The sequence below is a fragment of the Pseudophryne corroboree genome, chromosome 3 (assembly GCF_028390025.1).
Source record: "Pseudophryne corroboree isolate aPseCor3 chromosome 3, aPseCor3.hap2, whole genome shotgun sequence".
Classification (NCBI taxonomy): Eukaryota; Metazoa; Chordata; class Amphibia; order Anura; family Myobatrachidae; genus Pseudophryne; species Pseudophryne corroboree.
In genome coordinates this window covers 427,506,814-427,522,471 of record NC_086446.1, presented here as the reverse complement: position 1 = coordinate 427,522,471, position 15,658 = coordinate 427,506,814, and the positions used below count along the sequence as shown (strand labels likewise).

The 15,658-nt window shown below is 47.9% G+C and overlaps 1 protein-coding gene across 5 annotated transcripts in view; it reads right to left on the bottom strand.

The window, feature by feature from the left end:
- Positions 1 to 15,658, bottom strand: part of DLGAP4 (DLG associated protein 4) — a 420,667-nt gene that overhangs the window by 27,947 nt on the left and 377,062 nt on the right. For all 5 annotated transcript variants that reach the window (XM_063960318.1, XM_063960320.1, XM_063960317.1 and 2 more), the window contains 2 exons: positions 12,213 to 12,586; positions 9,819 to 9,910 (listed from right to left, as the gene is read on the bottom strand). In XM_063960318.1, the coding sequence (XP_063816388.1) occupies positions 9,819 to 9,910; positions 12,213 to 12,586 (466 nt within the window). The remainder of the gene's footprint in view (positions 1 to 9,818; positions 9,911 to 12,212; positions 12,587 to 15,658) is intronic.

The window sequence follows — 15,658 nt, the reverse complement described above, 5'->3', positions numbered from 1 at the left end:
GGACCTCGCCTTTATGAGGAGATCGTCCAAGTATGGGATAATTGTGACCCCTTGCTTTCGCAGGAGCACCATCATTTCTGCCATTACCTTGGTAAATATTCTCGGTGCCGTGGAGAGACCAAACGGCAACGTCTGGATTTGGTAATGACAATCCTGTACCACAAATCTGAGGTACGCCTGATGAGGTGGATAAATGGGGACATGAATATATGCATCCTTTATGTCCAGAGACACCATAAAATCCCCCCCCTTCCAGGCTTGCGATGACCTCTCTGAGCGATTCCATCTTGAACTTGAACCTTTTCAGGTATATGTTCAGGGATTTTAAATTTAATATGGGTCTGACCGAACCGTCCGGTTTCGGTACCACAAACATGGTTGAATAATAACCCTTTCCTTGTTGAAGGAGGGGAACCTTGACCACCACCTGCTGAAGATACAATTTGTGAATTGCAGCTAACACTATTTCCCTCTCTAAGGGGGAAGCTGGCAGGGCCGATTTGAGGTATCGGTGAGGGGGCATCTCTTCGAATTCCAGCTTGTATCCCTGAGACACAAATCTCTATCGCCCAGGGATCCACCTGGGAGTGAACCCACTTATGGCTGAAATTTTGGAGACGCGCCCCCACCGGGCCTAGCTCCGCCTGTGGAGCCCCAGCGTCATGCGGTGGATTTAGTGGAAGCCGGGGAGGACTTCTGTTCCTGGGAACTAGCTGTGTTGTGCAGCTTCTTTCCTCTGCCCCTGCCTCCGGCAAGAAAGGACGCACCTCGGACTTTCTTGCCTTTTTGTGATCGAAAGGACTGCATTTGGTAATACGGTGCTTTCTTAGGTTGTGAGGGAACATATGGCAAAAAATTTGACTTTCCAGCAGTAGCTGTGGAGACCAGGTCCGAGAGACCTTCCCCAAACAACTCCTCACCCTTGTAAGGTAAAACCTCCATGTGCCTTTTTGAGTCGGCATCGCCTGTCCATTGCCGAGTACACAGGACCCTTCTGGCAGAAATCGACATTGCATTTATTCTAGAGCCCAGAAGGCTAATGTCTCTTTGAGCATCTCTCATATATAGGACAGCGTCTTTTATATGCCCCAGGGTCATTAATATAGTATCCTTGTCCAAGGTATCAAGTTCCTCAGATAAGGTATCTGTCCATGCTGCTACAGCACTACACACCCAGGCCGACGCAATTGCCGGCCTTAGTAAGGTACCTGAATGTATATAAATGGACTTCAGGGTACCCTCTTGCTTTCTATCCGCAGCATCTTTTAGGGTGGCCGTATCCTGTGACGGCAGGGCTACCCTCTTTGATAAGCGTGTGAGATCTTTGTCCACCCTAGGGGAGGATTCCCAGCGTAACCTGTCCGTTGGCGGGAAAGGATACGCCATAAGCATCCGTTTGGAAATCTGCAGTTTTTTTATCTGGAGATTCCCAAGCCTTTTCACATAACTCATTTAGCTCATGTGAAGGGGGAAAGGTCACCACCTGCCTTTTTTCCCCATACATATGAACCCTCTTGTCAGGGACTGGGGTTTCCTCTGTGATGTGCAACACATCCTTTATCGCTATAATCATATAACGGATGGCTTTAGCCAATTTAGGCTGTAACTTTGCATCATCGCCATCGACACTGGAGTCAGAATCCGTGTCGATATCTGTGTCAACAATTTGGGATAGTGGGCGCTTCTGAGACCCTGACGGCCTCTGCGACATAGGATCAGGCATGGGCTGAGACCCCGACTGTCCTAAGGTTTCAGCTATATCCAACCTTTTATGCAAGGAAGTAACATTATCATTTAAAACCTTCCACATATCCATCCAATCAGGTGTCGGCGCCGTCGGCGGTGACCCCACATTCATTTGCTCCCGCTCTGCTTCCACATAGCCTTCCTCGTCAAACATGTCGACACAAGCGTACCGACACACCACACACACACAGGGGATGCTCTTTTTGAAGACAGTTCCCCCACAAGGCCTTTTGGAGAGACAGAGAGAGAGTATGCCAGCACACACCCCAGCGCTATATGTCCCAGGAATCACACAGTAACTTAGTGTTAACCCAGTAGCTGCTGTATATAATGTTTTTGCGCCTAATTTATGTGCCCCCCCTCTCTTTTTACCCCCTTCTACCATGAATCTGCAGGGGAGAGCCTGGGGAGCTTCCTCTCAGCAGAGCTGTGGAGAGAAAATGGCGCTGGTGAGTGCTGAGGAAGAAGCCCCGCCCCCTCAGCGGCGGGCTTCTGTCCCGCGTTTCTGTGTAAAATTATGGCGGGGGCTCATGCATATATACAGTGCCCAACTGTATATATGCCCAACTTTTGTCAAGAGGTCTCTAATTGCTGCCCAGGGCGCCCCCCCCTGCGCCCTGCACCCTTCAGTGACCGGAGTATGTGGGTTTAATGTGGGAGCAATGGCGCACAGCTGCAGTGCTGTGCGCTACCTCAGTGAAGACTGGAGTCTTCTGCCGCCGATTTCGAAGTCTTCTTGCTTCATTCACCGGCTTCTGTCTTCCGGCTCTGCGAGTGGGACGGCGGCGCGGCTCCGGGATCGGACGACAAAGGGTGAGATCCTGTGTACGATCCCTCTGGAGCTAATGGTGTCCAGTAGCCTAAGAAGCAGGACCTATCTTCAGTGAGTAGGGCTGCTTCTCTCCCCTCAGTCCGACGCTGCAGAGAGTCTGTTGCCAGCAGATCTCTCTGAAAATAAAAAAACCTAACAAAATACTTCCTTATAGCAAGCTCAGGAGAGCTCACTAAGTAGCACCCAGCTCGTCCGGGCACAGATTCAAACTGAGGTCTGGAGGAGGGACATAGAGGGAGGAGCCAGAGCACACCAGTATCCAAATTCTTTCTTAAAGTACCCTGTCTCCTGCGGAGCCCGTCTATTCCCCATGGTCCTTACGGAGTCCCCAGCATCCACTAGGACGTTAGAGAAATAAGGGTTTTCTTTCTCCATTTTGTACTTCTTTTTGGAATCCTTTCCATAGAGTGTAAGCTCTTTCAGAAGCAAGGCCCTCCTACCATTTATTTATATACTGCATGATTTGTCCTGTTTTCTTCACTGTCTAGTGCTGCGAACGCGTTGGGTACGATATCCCGGCGGTGACCATACTGATGGAACAATACCGGCAGTGGAGGCCTGACGGTCAAAATCCCAATACATTTTGGTGAGTATGCTAAGCCTAACCTACCCCTCCCATAGCCCAACCGTTACCCATCCCTCCTCCAGCCTACCCCTATCCATCCCCTCCGGCAGCCAAACCCTAACCCTCCCCCTAGTGCCCAACACTCACAGTCGGGATTAGTCTGTATTTTGACCATCAGGATGGTGACCGCCGGGATTCTGACTACATCCCTTGCGTACTACTGCCTTACAACTTAACATTAATAATGGGAAACATTCACATGGAATACACAGCTGTTACACTCAGAAAGGGAAAGTAAGAGTTGAGTGGGGGCATGTACGAGTCAGTTAGCTAAAGTCATCTAAAAATAGGATTTTGGTACTCACCGTTAAATCCTTTTCTCCTAGTCCGTAGAGGATGCTGGGGACTCCAAAAGGACCATGGGGTATAGACGGGATCCGCAGGAGCTTGGGCACACTAAAAAGACTTAAGACTGGGTGTGAACTGGCTCCTCCCTCTATGCCCCTCCTCCAGACCTCAGTTATAGGAACTGTGCCCAGGAGAGACGGACATTACAAGGAAAGATTTTTGTCTTAACTAAGGGCTACCAAATTACCAGCCCACACCATAAACATACCCTACAACCGGAATAACGCCAAACCAGATAACAGTATGCATAAAACTCCAGCAACCAGCTGCAACAAACCAATACACAAGTCGTGTATAAACTAACTTAACCAGTAAGAAAATATATAATGCAAGTAATAGACGGGCGCCCAGCATCCTCTACGGACTAGGAGAAAAGGATTTAACGGTGAGTACCAAAATCCTATTTTCTCTTACGTCCTAGAGGATGCTGGGGACTCCAAAAGGACCATGGGGATTATACCAAAGCTCCAGAACGGGCGGGAGAGTGCGGACGACTCTGCAGCACCGACTGAGCAAACACCAGGTCCTCATCGGCCAGGGTATCGAACTTATAGAATTTAGCAAAAGTGTTCGAACCCGACCAAGTAGCCGCTCGGCAAAGCTGTAGTGCCGAAACACCTCGGGCAGCCGCCCAAGATGAGCCCACCTTTTTGGTAGAATGGGCTTTAACCGACTTCGGCACCGGCAACCCCACCGAAGAATGAGCTTGCTGGATCGTACTACAAATCCAGCGTGCAATAGTCTGTTTTGACGCGGGATGACCAACCTTGTTGGCCGCATACAAAACAAACAACGCTTCAGTTTTCCTAGTAACAGCTGTCCTAAAAACGTAAACTTTTAACGCTCTTACAACATCCAGAGATTTTGCAATCGCCACTTCTTCCGTAGCTACCGGAACCACAATAGGTTGGTTAATGTGAAATGACGAAACCACCTTCGGTAGAAATTGTTGACGAGTCCTCAATTCTGCCCTATCCGCATGAAAAATCAAGTACGGACTCTTATGAGATAAAGCTGCCAATTCCGATACTCGCCTGGCAGATGCCAGCGGCAAAAGCATAACTACCTTCTAAGTGAGAAATTTTAATTCAACCGTCCGCAAAGGTTCAAACCAGGAAGACATGAGGAACCGTAAGACGACATCAAGGTCCCATGGCGCTACAGGCGGTACAAACGGTGGATTGATATGCATTACACCCTTTACAAAAGTCTGAACCTCTGGGAGGGCAGCTAACTCTTTTTGAAAGAAAATAGACAAAGCCGAAATTTGCACTTTGATGGAACCCAATTTCAGGCCTGCATCTACACCCGCCTGTAAAAAGTGGAGAAAACGACCCAAGTGAAAATCCTCCGCAGGAGCCTTTTTAACCTCACACCAGGAAACATATTTCCTCCAGATACAGTGATAGTGTTTCGCCGTAACCTCTTTCCTAGCCTTAATGAGAGTTGGAATGACCTCCCTGGGAATACCCTTACGAGCTAAGATCTGGCGCTCAACCTCCATGCCGTCAAACGCAGCCGCGGGAAGTCCGGAAACACGCATGGACCCTGTAACAACAGATCCTCTCTTAGAGGAAGCGGCCAAGGATCTTCCACCAGCAAGTCCTGAAGATCCGGGTACCAGGCCCTTCTTGGCCAGTCTGGGACGACGAGAATCGCCTGAACCCTTGCTCGACGAATGATCCCCAGCACCTTTGGAATGAGAGGAAGAGGAGGGAACACATACACCGACTGGAAGACCCACGGAGACACCAGGGGGTCCACCGCCGTGGCTTGTGGGTCCCTTGACCTGGAACAATACCTCGGGAGCTTCTTGTTGAGCCGAGACGCCATCATGTCTATCAACGGAATTCCCCAGCGTCTTGTCACTTCTGCAAATACCTCTTGGTGCAGAGCCCACTCTCCCGGATGGAGGTCGTGTCTGCTGAGGAAATCCGCTTCCCAGTTGTCCACCCCCGGTAGGAAAACTGCTGACAGTGCGCTGACGTGTTGTTCCGCCCAGCGAAGTATCTTTGTGGCCTCCGCCATTGCTGCTCTGCTCCTCGTTCCGCCTTGCCGGTTTATATGGGCCACCGCTGTGATGTTGTCTGACTGTACCAGGACCGGTCGACCCTGAAGAAGACTTCTTGCTTGGAGCAGGCCGTTGTAAATGGCTCTTAACTCTAGAACATTTATGTGGAGCCAGGCTTCCTGGAGCGACCATTTTACCCTGGAAATTTCTTCCTTGGGTGACTGCGCCCCAGCCCCGGAGACTTGCATCTGTTGTCAGAAGTACCCAATTCTGGATACCGAATCGGCGTCCCCCCAGGAGGTGATGAGCTTGTAGCCACCACAGGAGAGAAATTCTGGCTCTGGGAGATAGACTTATCTTCCAGGGAATGTGTAGGTGAGACCCGGACCATTTGCTCAGCAAGTCCCACTGAAACACGCGGGCGTGAAATCTGCCGTATGGAATGGCTTCGTACGCCGCAACCATCTTCCCCAGAACCCGAGTACAATGATGGATCGACACACTCGTCGGCTTCAGAAGTTCTCTGACCATCATCTGCAATTCCAGAGCCTTTTCTTCTGGAAGGAATACCTTCTGTAACTCCGTGTCCAGAATCATGCCCAGAAAAGGAAGCCGAGTGGTCGGAATCAACTGGGATTTCGGCAAATTGAGGACCCATCCGTGTTGTCGCAGAACCGATAGAGACAACTCTACACTTGTCAGCAATCGTTCCTTGGACCTCGCCTTTATCAGGAGATCGTCCAAGTACGGGATAATTGAAACCCCTTGTTTGCGAAGAAGAACCATAATTTCCGCCATGACCTTGGTGAAATCCTCGGAGCCGTGGAAAGCCCAAACGGCAAAGTCTGAAATTGATAATGAGAATCCTGTATCGCAAACCTGAGGAAAGCCTGATGCGGAGGATATATCGGCACATGTAAGTAGGCATCCTTTATGTCGACTGACGCCATAAAATCCCCCCCCCCTCCAGGCTGGCAATCACCGCTCGAAGGGATTCCATCTTGAACCTGAAGACTTTCAAGTATGGATTGAGGGATTTTAGATTTAGAATTGGCCTGACCGAACCGTCCGGTTTCGGTACCACAAAGAGGCTCGAGTAGAACCCCTCCCCCCCCGCTGGGACGGAGGGACGGGAACAATGACCCTCTGTAGACACAATTTTTGAATGGCCGCCCGGACCACCTCCCTGTCCGGAAGAACCACTGGTAATGCCGAAATGAAGAACTGGTGAGGGGGCATCTCCCGAAACTCCAGTTTGTATCCTTGAGACACTATTTCTAACTCCCAAGGATCCAGGTCTGATTGAATCCAGACCTGGCTGAATACCTGAAGACGGCCCCCCCACCGGTCCGGACTCCCCCAGGGAAGCCCCAGCGTCATGCGGTGGACTTGGTAGCAGCCGGGGAGGACTTCTGGTCCTGTGCACCTAAGGTTGCAGGAATTTTTCTTCCCCGTCCTCTACCCTTTGAGGCGAGGAAAGACGAACCCTTTCCACGCCTGTATTTATTGTGACGAAAGGACTGCATTTGCTGATGTGGTGCCTTCTTCTGTTGTGTGGGAACATAAGGAAGAAAAGAGGACTTACCCGCAGTCGCGGTCGACTAGGTCCGCCAGGCCGTCCCCAAACAAGACCGTACCCTTAAAGGGTAGAGCTTCCATAGACCTCTTGGAGTCGGCATCAGCATTCCATTGATGGATCCACAAGGCCCTCCTGGCAGATATCGACATGGCATTGGTCCTTGATCCCAAGAGACAGACGTCCCTTGCCGCGTCCTTCAGGTAATCTGCAGCGTCCTTAATATAACCAAGAGTTAGAAGGAAATTATCTTTATCAAGAGTATCCATGTCACTAGCTAAATTCACCGCCCATTTAGCAATAGCACTACTCACCCATACCGACGCCACAGCAGGTCTGAGCAATGCGCCCCTATTAGCGAAAATGGACTTCAGACACGTCTCCAACTTGCGATCCGCCGGATCCTTGAGAGCTGCCATGTCAGGAGACGGAAGCGCCACCTTCTTAGACAAACGGGATAGAGCTTTATCAACGGTTGGAGATGTCTCCCATTTTCCCCTGTCATCAGAGGGAAAAGGATACGCCATAAAAATCCTCTTGGGAATCTGCCATTTCTTATCCGGCGATTCCCAAGCCTTTTCACAAAGAGTATTCATTTCATGAGAGGGGGGAAACTTTACCTCAGGTTTCTTCCCCTTGAATAAGCAAATCCTTGTTTCCTGCACCGCAGGTTCATCAGAAATCTGCAACACATCCTTTATAGCCACAATCATGTACTGAATACTCTTAACCAAACGTGGATGTAACGCCGCCTCAGTGAAATCGACCTTGGAATCAGAGTCCGTGTCGGTATCCGTATCCCCCACCTGAGTAAAAGGCCTCTTATGGGACCCGGATGGTGTCTGTACCTGAGATAAAGCCTCCTCCATAGATTTCTTCCACACCTGGGTCTGTGACTCAGACTTATCTAACCTCTTAGATAAAGAAGCTACATTGGAATTTATTGTAGTAAGGAGTGCTAGTAAATCAGGAGTCGGCTGCGTCGACAGTGCTAGCTCTAGCCCCGCATCCCCACCTCCTATAACCTCCTTTGGTGAATAACATTCAGGTTCCGACATGTCGACACGCAGTACCGACACCCACAACACCCAGAACCGTCCCAGCAAGGTGACAGGCCCACAATTCAGCCCAGAAGAGGAGACAGAGGGAGTATGCCAGCTCACACCCCAGCGCCTGTATTGGGACACAGAAGATTAAGTGTACCCAGCGCTGCCTTATAGTTCACAACTGGTACCCCACAGCGGCTCCCCACTGGAGATGCCCCTTATACTTGCAGAAAACGTGGAGGTCCCGGCAGCGTCTCTCCCTCGGTGCTGTGTAGGGAGAAAATGGCGCGTGAGTGAGCAGCGGACCAAAGCTCCGCCCCCTTCCCGGCGGCTTCGGCTCGCCAAATTTTAACATACAAAAAATGCCCGGCGGGGGTCTGTAATAAAGTGCCTCGGCACCTACGATCTTTTGCCGGCTCAGTAACCTCAGTAACATGCCCCCCAGGGCGCCCTGCACCCAGTGACAAGCGTTGGTGATGTGTGTGTGGGAGCATGGAGCACAGCGTTACCGCTGTGCTTTACCTTCCGTCACTGAAGTCTTCTGCCGTCCTGAAGTCTTCTGTTCTTCTCATACTCACCCGACTTCTGGCTTCTGTGAGGGGGTGACGGCGTGGCTCCGGGAACAAGCAGCTAGGCGCACCAAGTGATCAAACCCTCTGGAGCTAATGGTGTCCAGTAGCCGAGAAGCAGAGCCTTGAAACTCACAGAAGTAGGTCTGCTTCTCTCCCCTCACTCCCACGCTGCAGGGAGCCTGTAGCCAGCAGGGCTCCCTGAAAATAAAAAACCTAACAAAAAGTATTTTCCTAGAGAAACTCAGGAGAGCTCCCCTAGCGTGCATCCAGTCACTCCTGGGCACAAAGTCTAACTGAGGTCTGGAGGAGGGGCATAGAGGGAGGAGCCAGTTCACACCCAGTCTTAAGTCTTTTTAGTGTGCCCAAGCTCCTGCGGATCCCATCTATACCCCATGGTCCTTTTGGAGTCCCCAGCATCCTCTAGGACAGGGCTGGCCAAACATGTCCTCGAGATCTACCAACAGTTCATGTTTTCCAGGCCTCCTGGAGATCTGTAGAATTGTCAGTTGGGAATGAATGCAACACATCTTAATTAGTAATGACTACACCTGTGCACCAGCTAGGTGGTCTGGAAAATGTGTACTGTTGGTAGATCTCGAGGACTGGTTTGGCCAGCCCTGCTCTAGGACGTAAGAGAAAGGAAATTGTCACAGAATTTCGGCAAGTATGAAACCAGCATCTTAACAGACAACGCATGTCACAAAATTATAAGCCAATACAATAAAATTGGGGTTGATGGACAAGGAAATCTTTGTCCCTTAAATGGTAACTTTTTAACATCTTTGTATAAAACTAATACAAGTAAAAGGGGAATCAATTTGCATGTCTGCCCCCCCCCCCCCCCCCCCTACCCCAAATGTATTATCTTCATACATAAAAAAAAAAGAAACTGTGCTAGGTAGGGTTAACACAGATGTACATAGACAAAGTGTTCATGTTAAAGTCAATGTAATATTTGGCATGCAGAGAAAATTGCAAGCATTGTTAAACTGCTAAAACACCACACAAAAAATAAAAAAATAAAAAAAGTGAAAAGCTCATTCCATTTCATGGATCTCTTACCAGATTTTGCTCACACAAGCCGCGGAACTGCTGGAATTTCTGTGACATCAGAAGCTGAGCACTGCCAACCGCACTGAGAAGCTTCCCAATCACTGTGAGCAGAAGGCAGAGGTCAGAGTGAGCAAATCCAAAGCGTAAAGAAGAAAAAAATGCTCATTTGGGACGTGAATTAGCTTCTCTTTTGCCAGATGGGCTTTTGGCAAAATGTAGAAAGATAGCTAATGGGAATAACGTCTGTGTCTGCTTGGTGTAGATCACGGTGCAATGCAAACTCTCAGGTGATCATACAAGGTTGTAACAATATGGAATTCATATAAGCAGCATGGAAAACGCTAATTTCTGTGAGGCCTCGGAGTCTGGGCACAAAGCACATGCTGTACACTGCTGCAGGAAGATTAAAGAGCTCTAGAATTGTAGCTATTGTTAGAAATGTTCTTTTCCATATAAATAAAAAAGAGTCAAAATCTATAAATATCATGTTTTCTCTAATGGAATATTAACCTTTGCTCCATAAATGTCAATATATTGTTTAGATATAATTGGAGTCTGGAATCCAATCTAAACACTAATGGCTATGTACTTTATATTCAAAACATCATTTACTGTAAATGTGTTTAAAAGCATGCTAAAAACAAAAAGAACATGACTGCTTGAGAGACGCCAGAACTAAAAGGCATTGTATTTTTAGTTACTGGCCATTTAGAATGACTGTGTTATGGTAAGGGAGCACAGGCCTAGGAAAAAGGCAAGACAATGGGAAGAATATGGGAAGAATATGGGGTGGGCTTGATCAGGAGCCTGTGTTGTAAATCTGCACTTTATGGGGCAGATGTATTAAGCTGGAAAATGAATAAAAAAAGTGATAAAGCAATGATAAGTGCAAAGTGATAACACGCCAGCCAATCAGCTCCTAACTGTCATTTTTCAAATCTGTATTGATTGGCTGGTGCATTATCTGCTTGCACTTATCACTGCTTTTGCTTTATCACTTCCTCATCCCTTCTCCAGGCTTAATACATATGCTCCTATGTTATAAAGGCCAGTACTGACGGGAGAGATGTGTGCTGAGCGATCTTAACACAGACTGCTCAGCACACATCTCTCCCCCCGCTCAGCACAGCGCAATGTGTGCTGAGTGAAGGGGAGGGGCGCTCACTTCACACAGCGCTGAAGTGAGCGACCCGCTAGATTGAGCCTGCATGCAGGCTCAATCTAGCACTGGCGAAAGCTATCGCTGGGGGGCATACACACGACAGATCCGTGCTTAAAATCTAAGCAATCTAGTCAGATTGCTTAAGGGGAGTACTCACAGAGCGATCGCTGCTTAAAATCTAAGCAATCTGACTAGATTGCTTAGATTTTAAAGCAGTGATCTCTCCGTGTGTACCCCCCACAGCGATAGCGATGCGCAGCCTCGCTCACTTCACCCGCTGGGGGAAATGAGCGCCCCCCCCGCTCCCCCAGCACATATCACGTTGTACTGAGCGGGGGGAGAGATGTGTGCTCAGCACACATCTCTCCCCACATCTGCCAGTGAGTACTGGCCTTTAGATTTTAAACACGGATCTCTCCATGTGTACCCCCCTTAATTCTCTTGCTAATGTAATGAAAACTTTTAGGATCACACACAGCAACAGGGGATGGGACAATAGCTCCTATCACTGAATCTTTATGTACTTATTTAAAAAGGGTATATAGAATAACCTGTATAGTGCTATTTAAAAAACAAAACAAAACAACAACAACAACAACAACAACAACAACAACAACATGTTAACTTTAGAGATGTACCAATTCTAGGATTACGTTTGATATTTGGGTGAATGCTAGGGATTTTTTTTCTTTTTAAAGATTTGGGTTCAGTTGCTTCAACAAGCAAAATCTAAAATCGGGATATTTTCTGCACAAGGTAGATTTATTTATTAATTATATAGATTTCAAGGAGTGTATGTGAAAATTAGGGTACACAGTCCGTTTAGTATTTTGTAGAATCCAGGGTATCCCTAGTTTATTTAAATAATGTCTATTCAGCTATCTGACTTTTGTGTAGATGGCAATGCCATATTAAACAATTTCACTGAAGATATGATGGAAGTGCTAAGCAATTTCTCCAGATTTACAAAAACTGACTGAAAGAAGCAACACAAAAAAAAACAGCACTAAAAAACCTAGCACATCCTGGGATTTAAGAAGTCACTGATGTGTTTTGCTGTTAATATTACGGTCGGTTGCTTCTCAGGTGTTTGGCCCCAAAAATTTCACTGGCTGCATACTATATGAAAAGGGACAATGGGGTAAATTTGTCAGTGGAAAAAGCCCAAAGATCTGGTACCTAAACATAAAAAAAATGTAGATGCACCAGATGTAAATACCCAGAGATAGAGCTTTAAATACCTTCTTCACACAAGTTGTTATCGCCCGTTTCTCTCTGCATCTGCTTGCACCAGCCCTCTAGTCTTTCTGTCTCAGCTTGCAACAACTTCAAGAACCAGTGTCCGTCCCTGCGGCATGCCCCAGTCTGAGCTGGCTCTGAAGAAGGGGGAGAAGCTGCAGAGTCCAGCCAGGGGTCAGGAGGAGGAAGGGCTGAGGCCTCCATTTCCCCACCATCTCCATAGGAGAGGTGCTTTTTGGGGAGGGGTACCGGAGGGCCTGGTGTGGGTTGGCGAGGTGGAGGGCAGTCGGGCACACTTTTGTCAGATGAATTGCTGGGCTCTTGTGTATCAGAGTCTGTTTCTTGCTTAGAGGTCATGCTGCTGGAGCGGCTATTTCTGTGTGGGAACAAAAAAAAAAAAAATGTAAATTAAAATGATGATATGGAGTTTCTGAAGAAGGAGAGAAAATAGGTGCAGAGCTTATCATTTTACAAGAGAGCATCTCAGACAGCGGAGCAGTCTCATAGGAAGCTTTACTTTACATTAGATGAGACACTTGCCTCAATACAAGAAATATGCAGGATAAAAAGGAAGGGGAACTGAATTGTGGCTAAAAGCTACACAAAGAAAGGAATAGGAATAGATATTTAACAAAAATATACATTAAAAACACAACAACCAACCATAATATATTAGTAACCACATATATCATGTCTTTCTGTTATTACCCAGTTTTGTTTTATCACTGTTGTTTCCAATTGTAAAGCGCAGCAGAATTTATTGCGCTGTATAAGACACAGTTAATAAATAAACATATCATACAAATGTATTTATTTATGATGGTCTGATTTAGGAGCTAGACACATCAGAGTCGGCCCTGACCAATTTGGTATCCTAGGCAAGATTTTAGCTGATGCCTCAATGATGGCTGGCACAGACATGGTAACACTTCTGGGAGAGGTCACATGGTCTGCTGCCCACTGCTCTGTGTGTCTCTCCACCACACCAGTGCAAGTGAGGGGATGAATACAGGAGTCGCCAGCAGATGTGATCTCTCCCAATAGCGGCATTATGGTAAGTATTTTTTCTTGTTGGTAATGCTGATAAGAAACCATGACTGTTGTGCCGTTGCTGAAAGTTCAGGTCTGCTGGTAGCTCCCCCTGGGCGGCACAGAGGCTGGCCTCCATGCCTGCTGGGAGCACCTAGGATTTGCTTATGACGCTGATGCCCAGAGCCAATAGTCACTTTATACTATTACACTGGTGATGGTGGTGGCAGTCACTTTATACTATTGTACGGTTACCCTGGTGGGAGTGGGGGGAGTGACACTCTATACGATTATATTATTACACTGGTGGTGGAGAGGGGGGGGGGGGGGGGGGGGTTACTTTATACTAATGCCCTGGTGGGTGTAGTGGGGGTGGGTGGGGAGGGTCACTTTATACGGTTACCCTGGTGGGGGACACTTTATACTTTTATATTATTACACTGGTGCTGGAGGGGGGGGGGGTCATTTTATACTATTATCCTGGGTGTGATGGTTGAAGGGGTACCTATAAACAGTTAAGTTATATTCTGATGCTGTGAAAATGATCTTTACAGTAGGCCTTTGGTACACACAACATATATGCAACCTAAGAGCTTATCTAAAGATACATCTATGTCTAGCTCACCCTCCTCTCCATGGGGAATGCTACACTTGTGTACATGTGTACACACCTAATGGTGCTGAACTTGTGCATGCCCCAATCTACCTCTCTAGGTGTAAAGAGGCCTGAAGTGGAAGTTACTGAAAACTATAAATACAGGCATAATTTTTTTGTGCATATGCGGTAAAATAAGAATTTACTCACCGGTAATTCTATTTCTCATAGTCCGTAGTGGATGCTGGGGACTCCGTAAGGACCACAGGGATTAGCGGCTCCGCAGGAGACTGGGCACAACTATAAAGAAAGCTTTTAGACTACTGGTGTGCACTGGCTCCTCCCACTAAGACCCTCCTCCAGACCTCAGTTAGGATACTGTGCCCGGAAGAGCTGACACAAGTAGGAAGGATTTTGAATCCCGGGTAAGACTCATACCAGCCACACCAATCACACCGTATAACTCGTGATACAATACCCAGTTAACAGCATGATAACAACTGAGCCTCTCAACAGATAGCTCAACAATAACCCTTTAGTTAAGCAATAACTATATACAAGTATTGCAGACAATCCGCACTTGGGATGGGCGCCCAGCATCCACTACGGACTTTGAGAAATAGAATTACCGGTGAGTAAATTCTTATTTTCTCTAACGTCCTAAGTGGATGCTGGGGACTCCGTAAGGACCATGGGGATTATACCAAAGCTCCCAAACGGGCGGGAGAGTGCGGATGACTCTGCAGCACCGAATGAGAGAACTCAAGGTCCTCCTCAGCCAGGGTATCAAATTTGTAGAATTTTGCAAACGTGTTTGCCCCTGACCAAGTTACAGCTCGGCAAAGTTGAAGAGCCGAGACCCCTCGAGCAGCCGCCCAAGAAGAGCCCACTTTCCTCGTGGAATGGGCTTTTACCGATTTAGGATGCGGCAGTCCAGCCGCAGAATGTGCAAGCTGAATCGTACTACAGATCCAGTGAGCAATAGTCTGCTTAGAAGCAGGTGCACCCAACTTGTTGGGCGCATACAGGATAAAGAGCGAGTCAGTCTTCCCGACTCCAGCTGTCCTGGAAACATACATTTTTAGGGCCCTGACTACATCCAACAACTTGGAAGCCTCCAAGTCATTTGTAGCCGCAGGCACCACGATAGGTTGGTTCAGATGAAAAGCTGATACCACTTTGGGGAGAAACTGGGGACGAGTCCTCAATTCTGCCCTATCCATATGGAAAATCAGATAAGGGCTTTTACATGACAAAGCCGCCAATTCTGAAACACGCCTGGCCGAAGCCAAGGCCAACAACATGACCACTTTCCACGTGAGATATTTCAAATCCACGGTTTTCAGTGGCTCAAACCAATGTGACTTTAGGAAATCCAACACCACGTTTAGATCCCAAGGTGCCACTGGAGGCACAAAAGGGGGCTGAATATGCAGCACTCCCTTAACAAAAGTCTGAACTTCAGGTAGTGAAGCCAATTCTCTCTGGAAGAAAATCGATAGAGCCGAAATCTGGACCTTAATGGAACCCAATTTAAGGCCCATAGTCACCCCTGACTGTAGGAAGTGCAGGAACCGGCCCAGCTGAAATTCTTCCGTTGGAGCCTTCCTGGCCTCACACCACGCAACATATTTTCGCCATATGCGGTGATAATGGTTTGCGGTTACTTCTTTCCTAGCTTTTATCAGCGTAGGAATGACTTCCTCCGGAATTCCCTTTTCCTTCAGGATTCGGTGTTCAACCGCCATGCCGTCAAACGCAGCCGCGGTAAGTCTTGGAACAGACAGGGCCCCTGCTGCAGCAGGTCTTGTCTGAGCGGTAGAG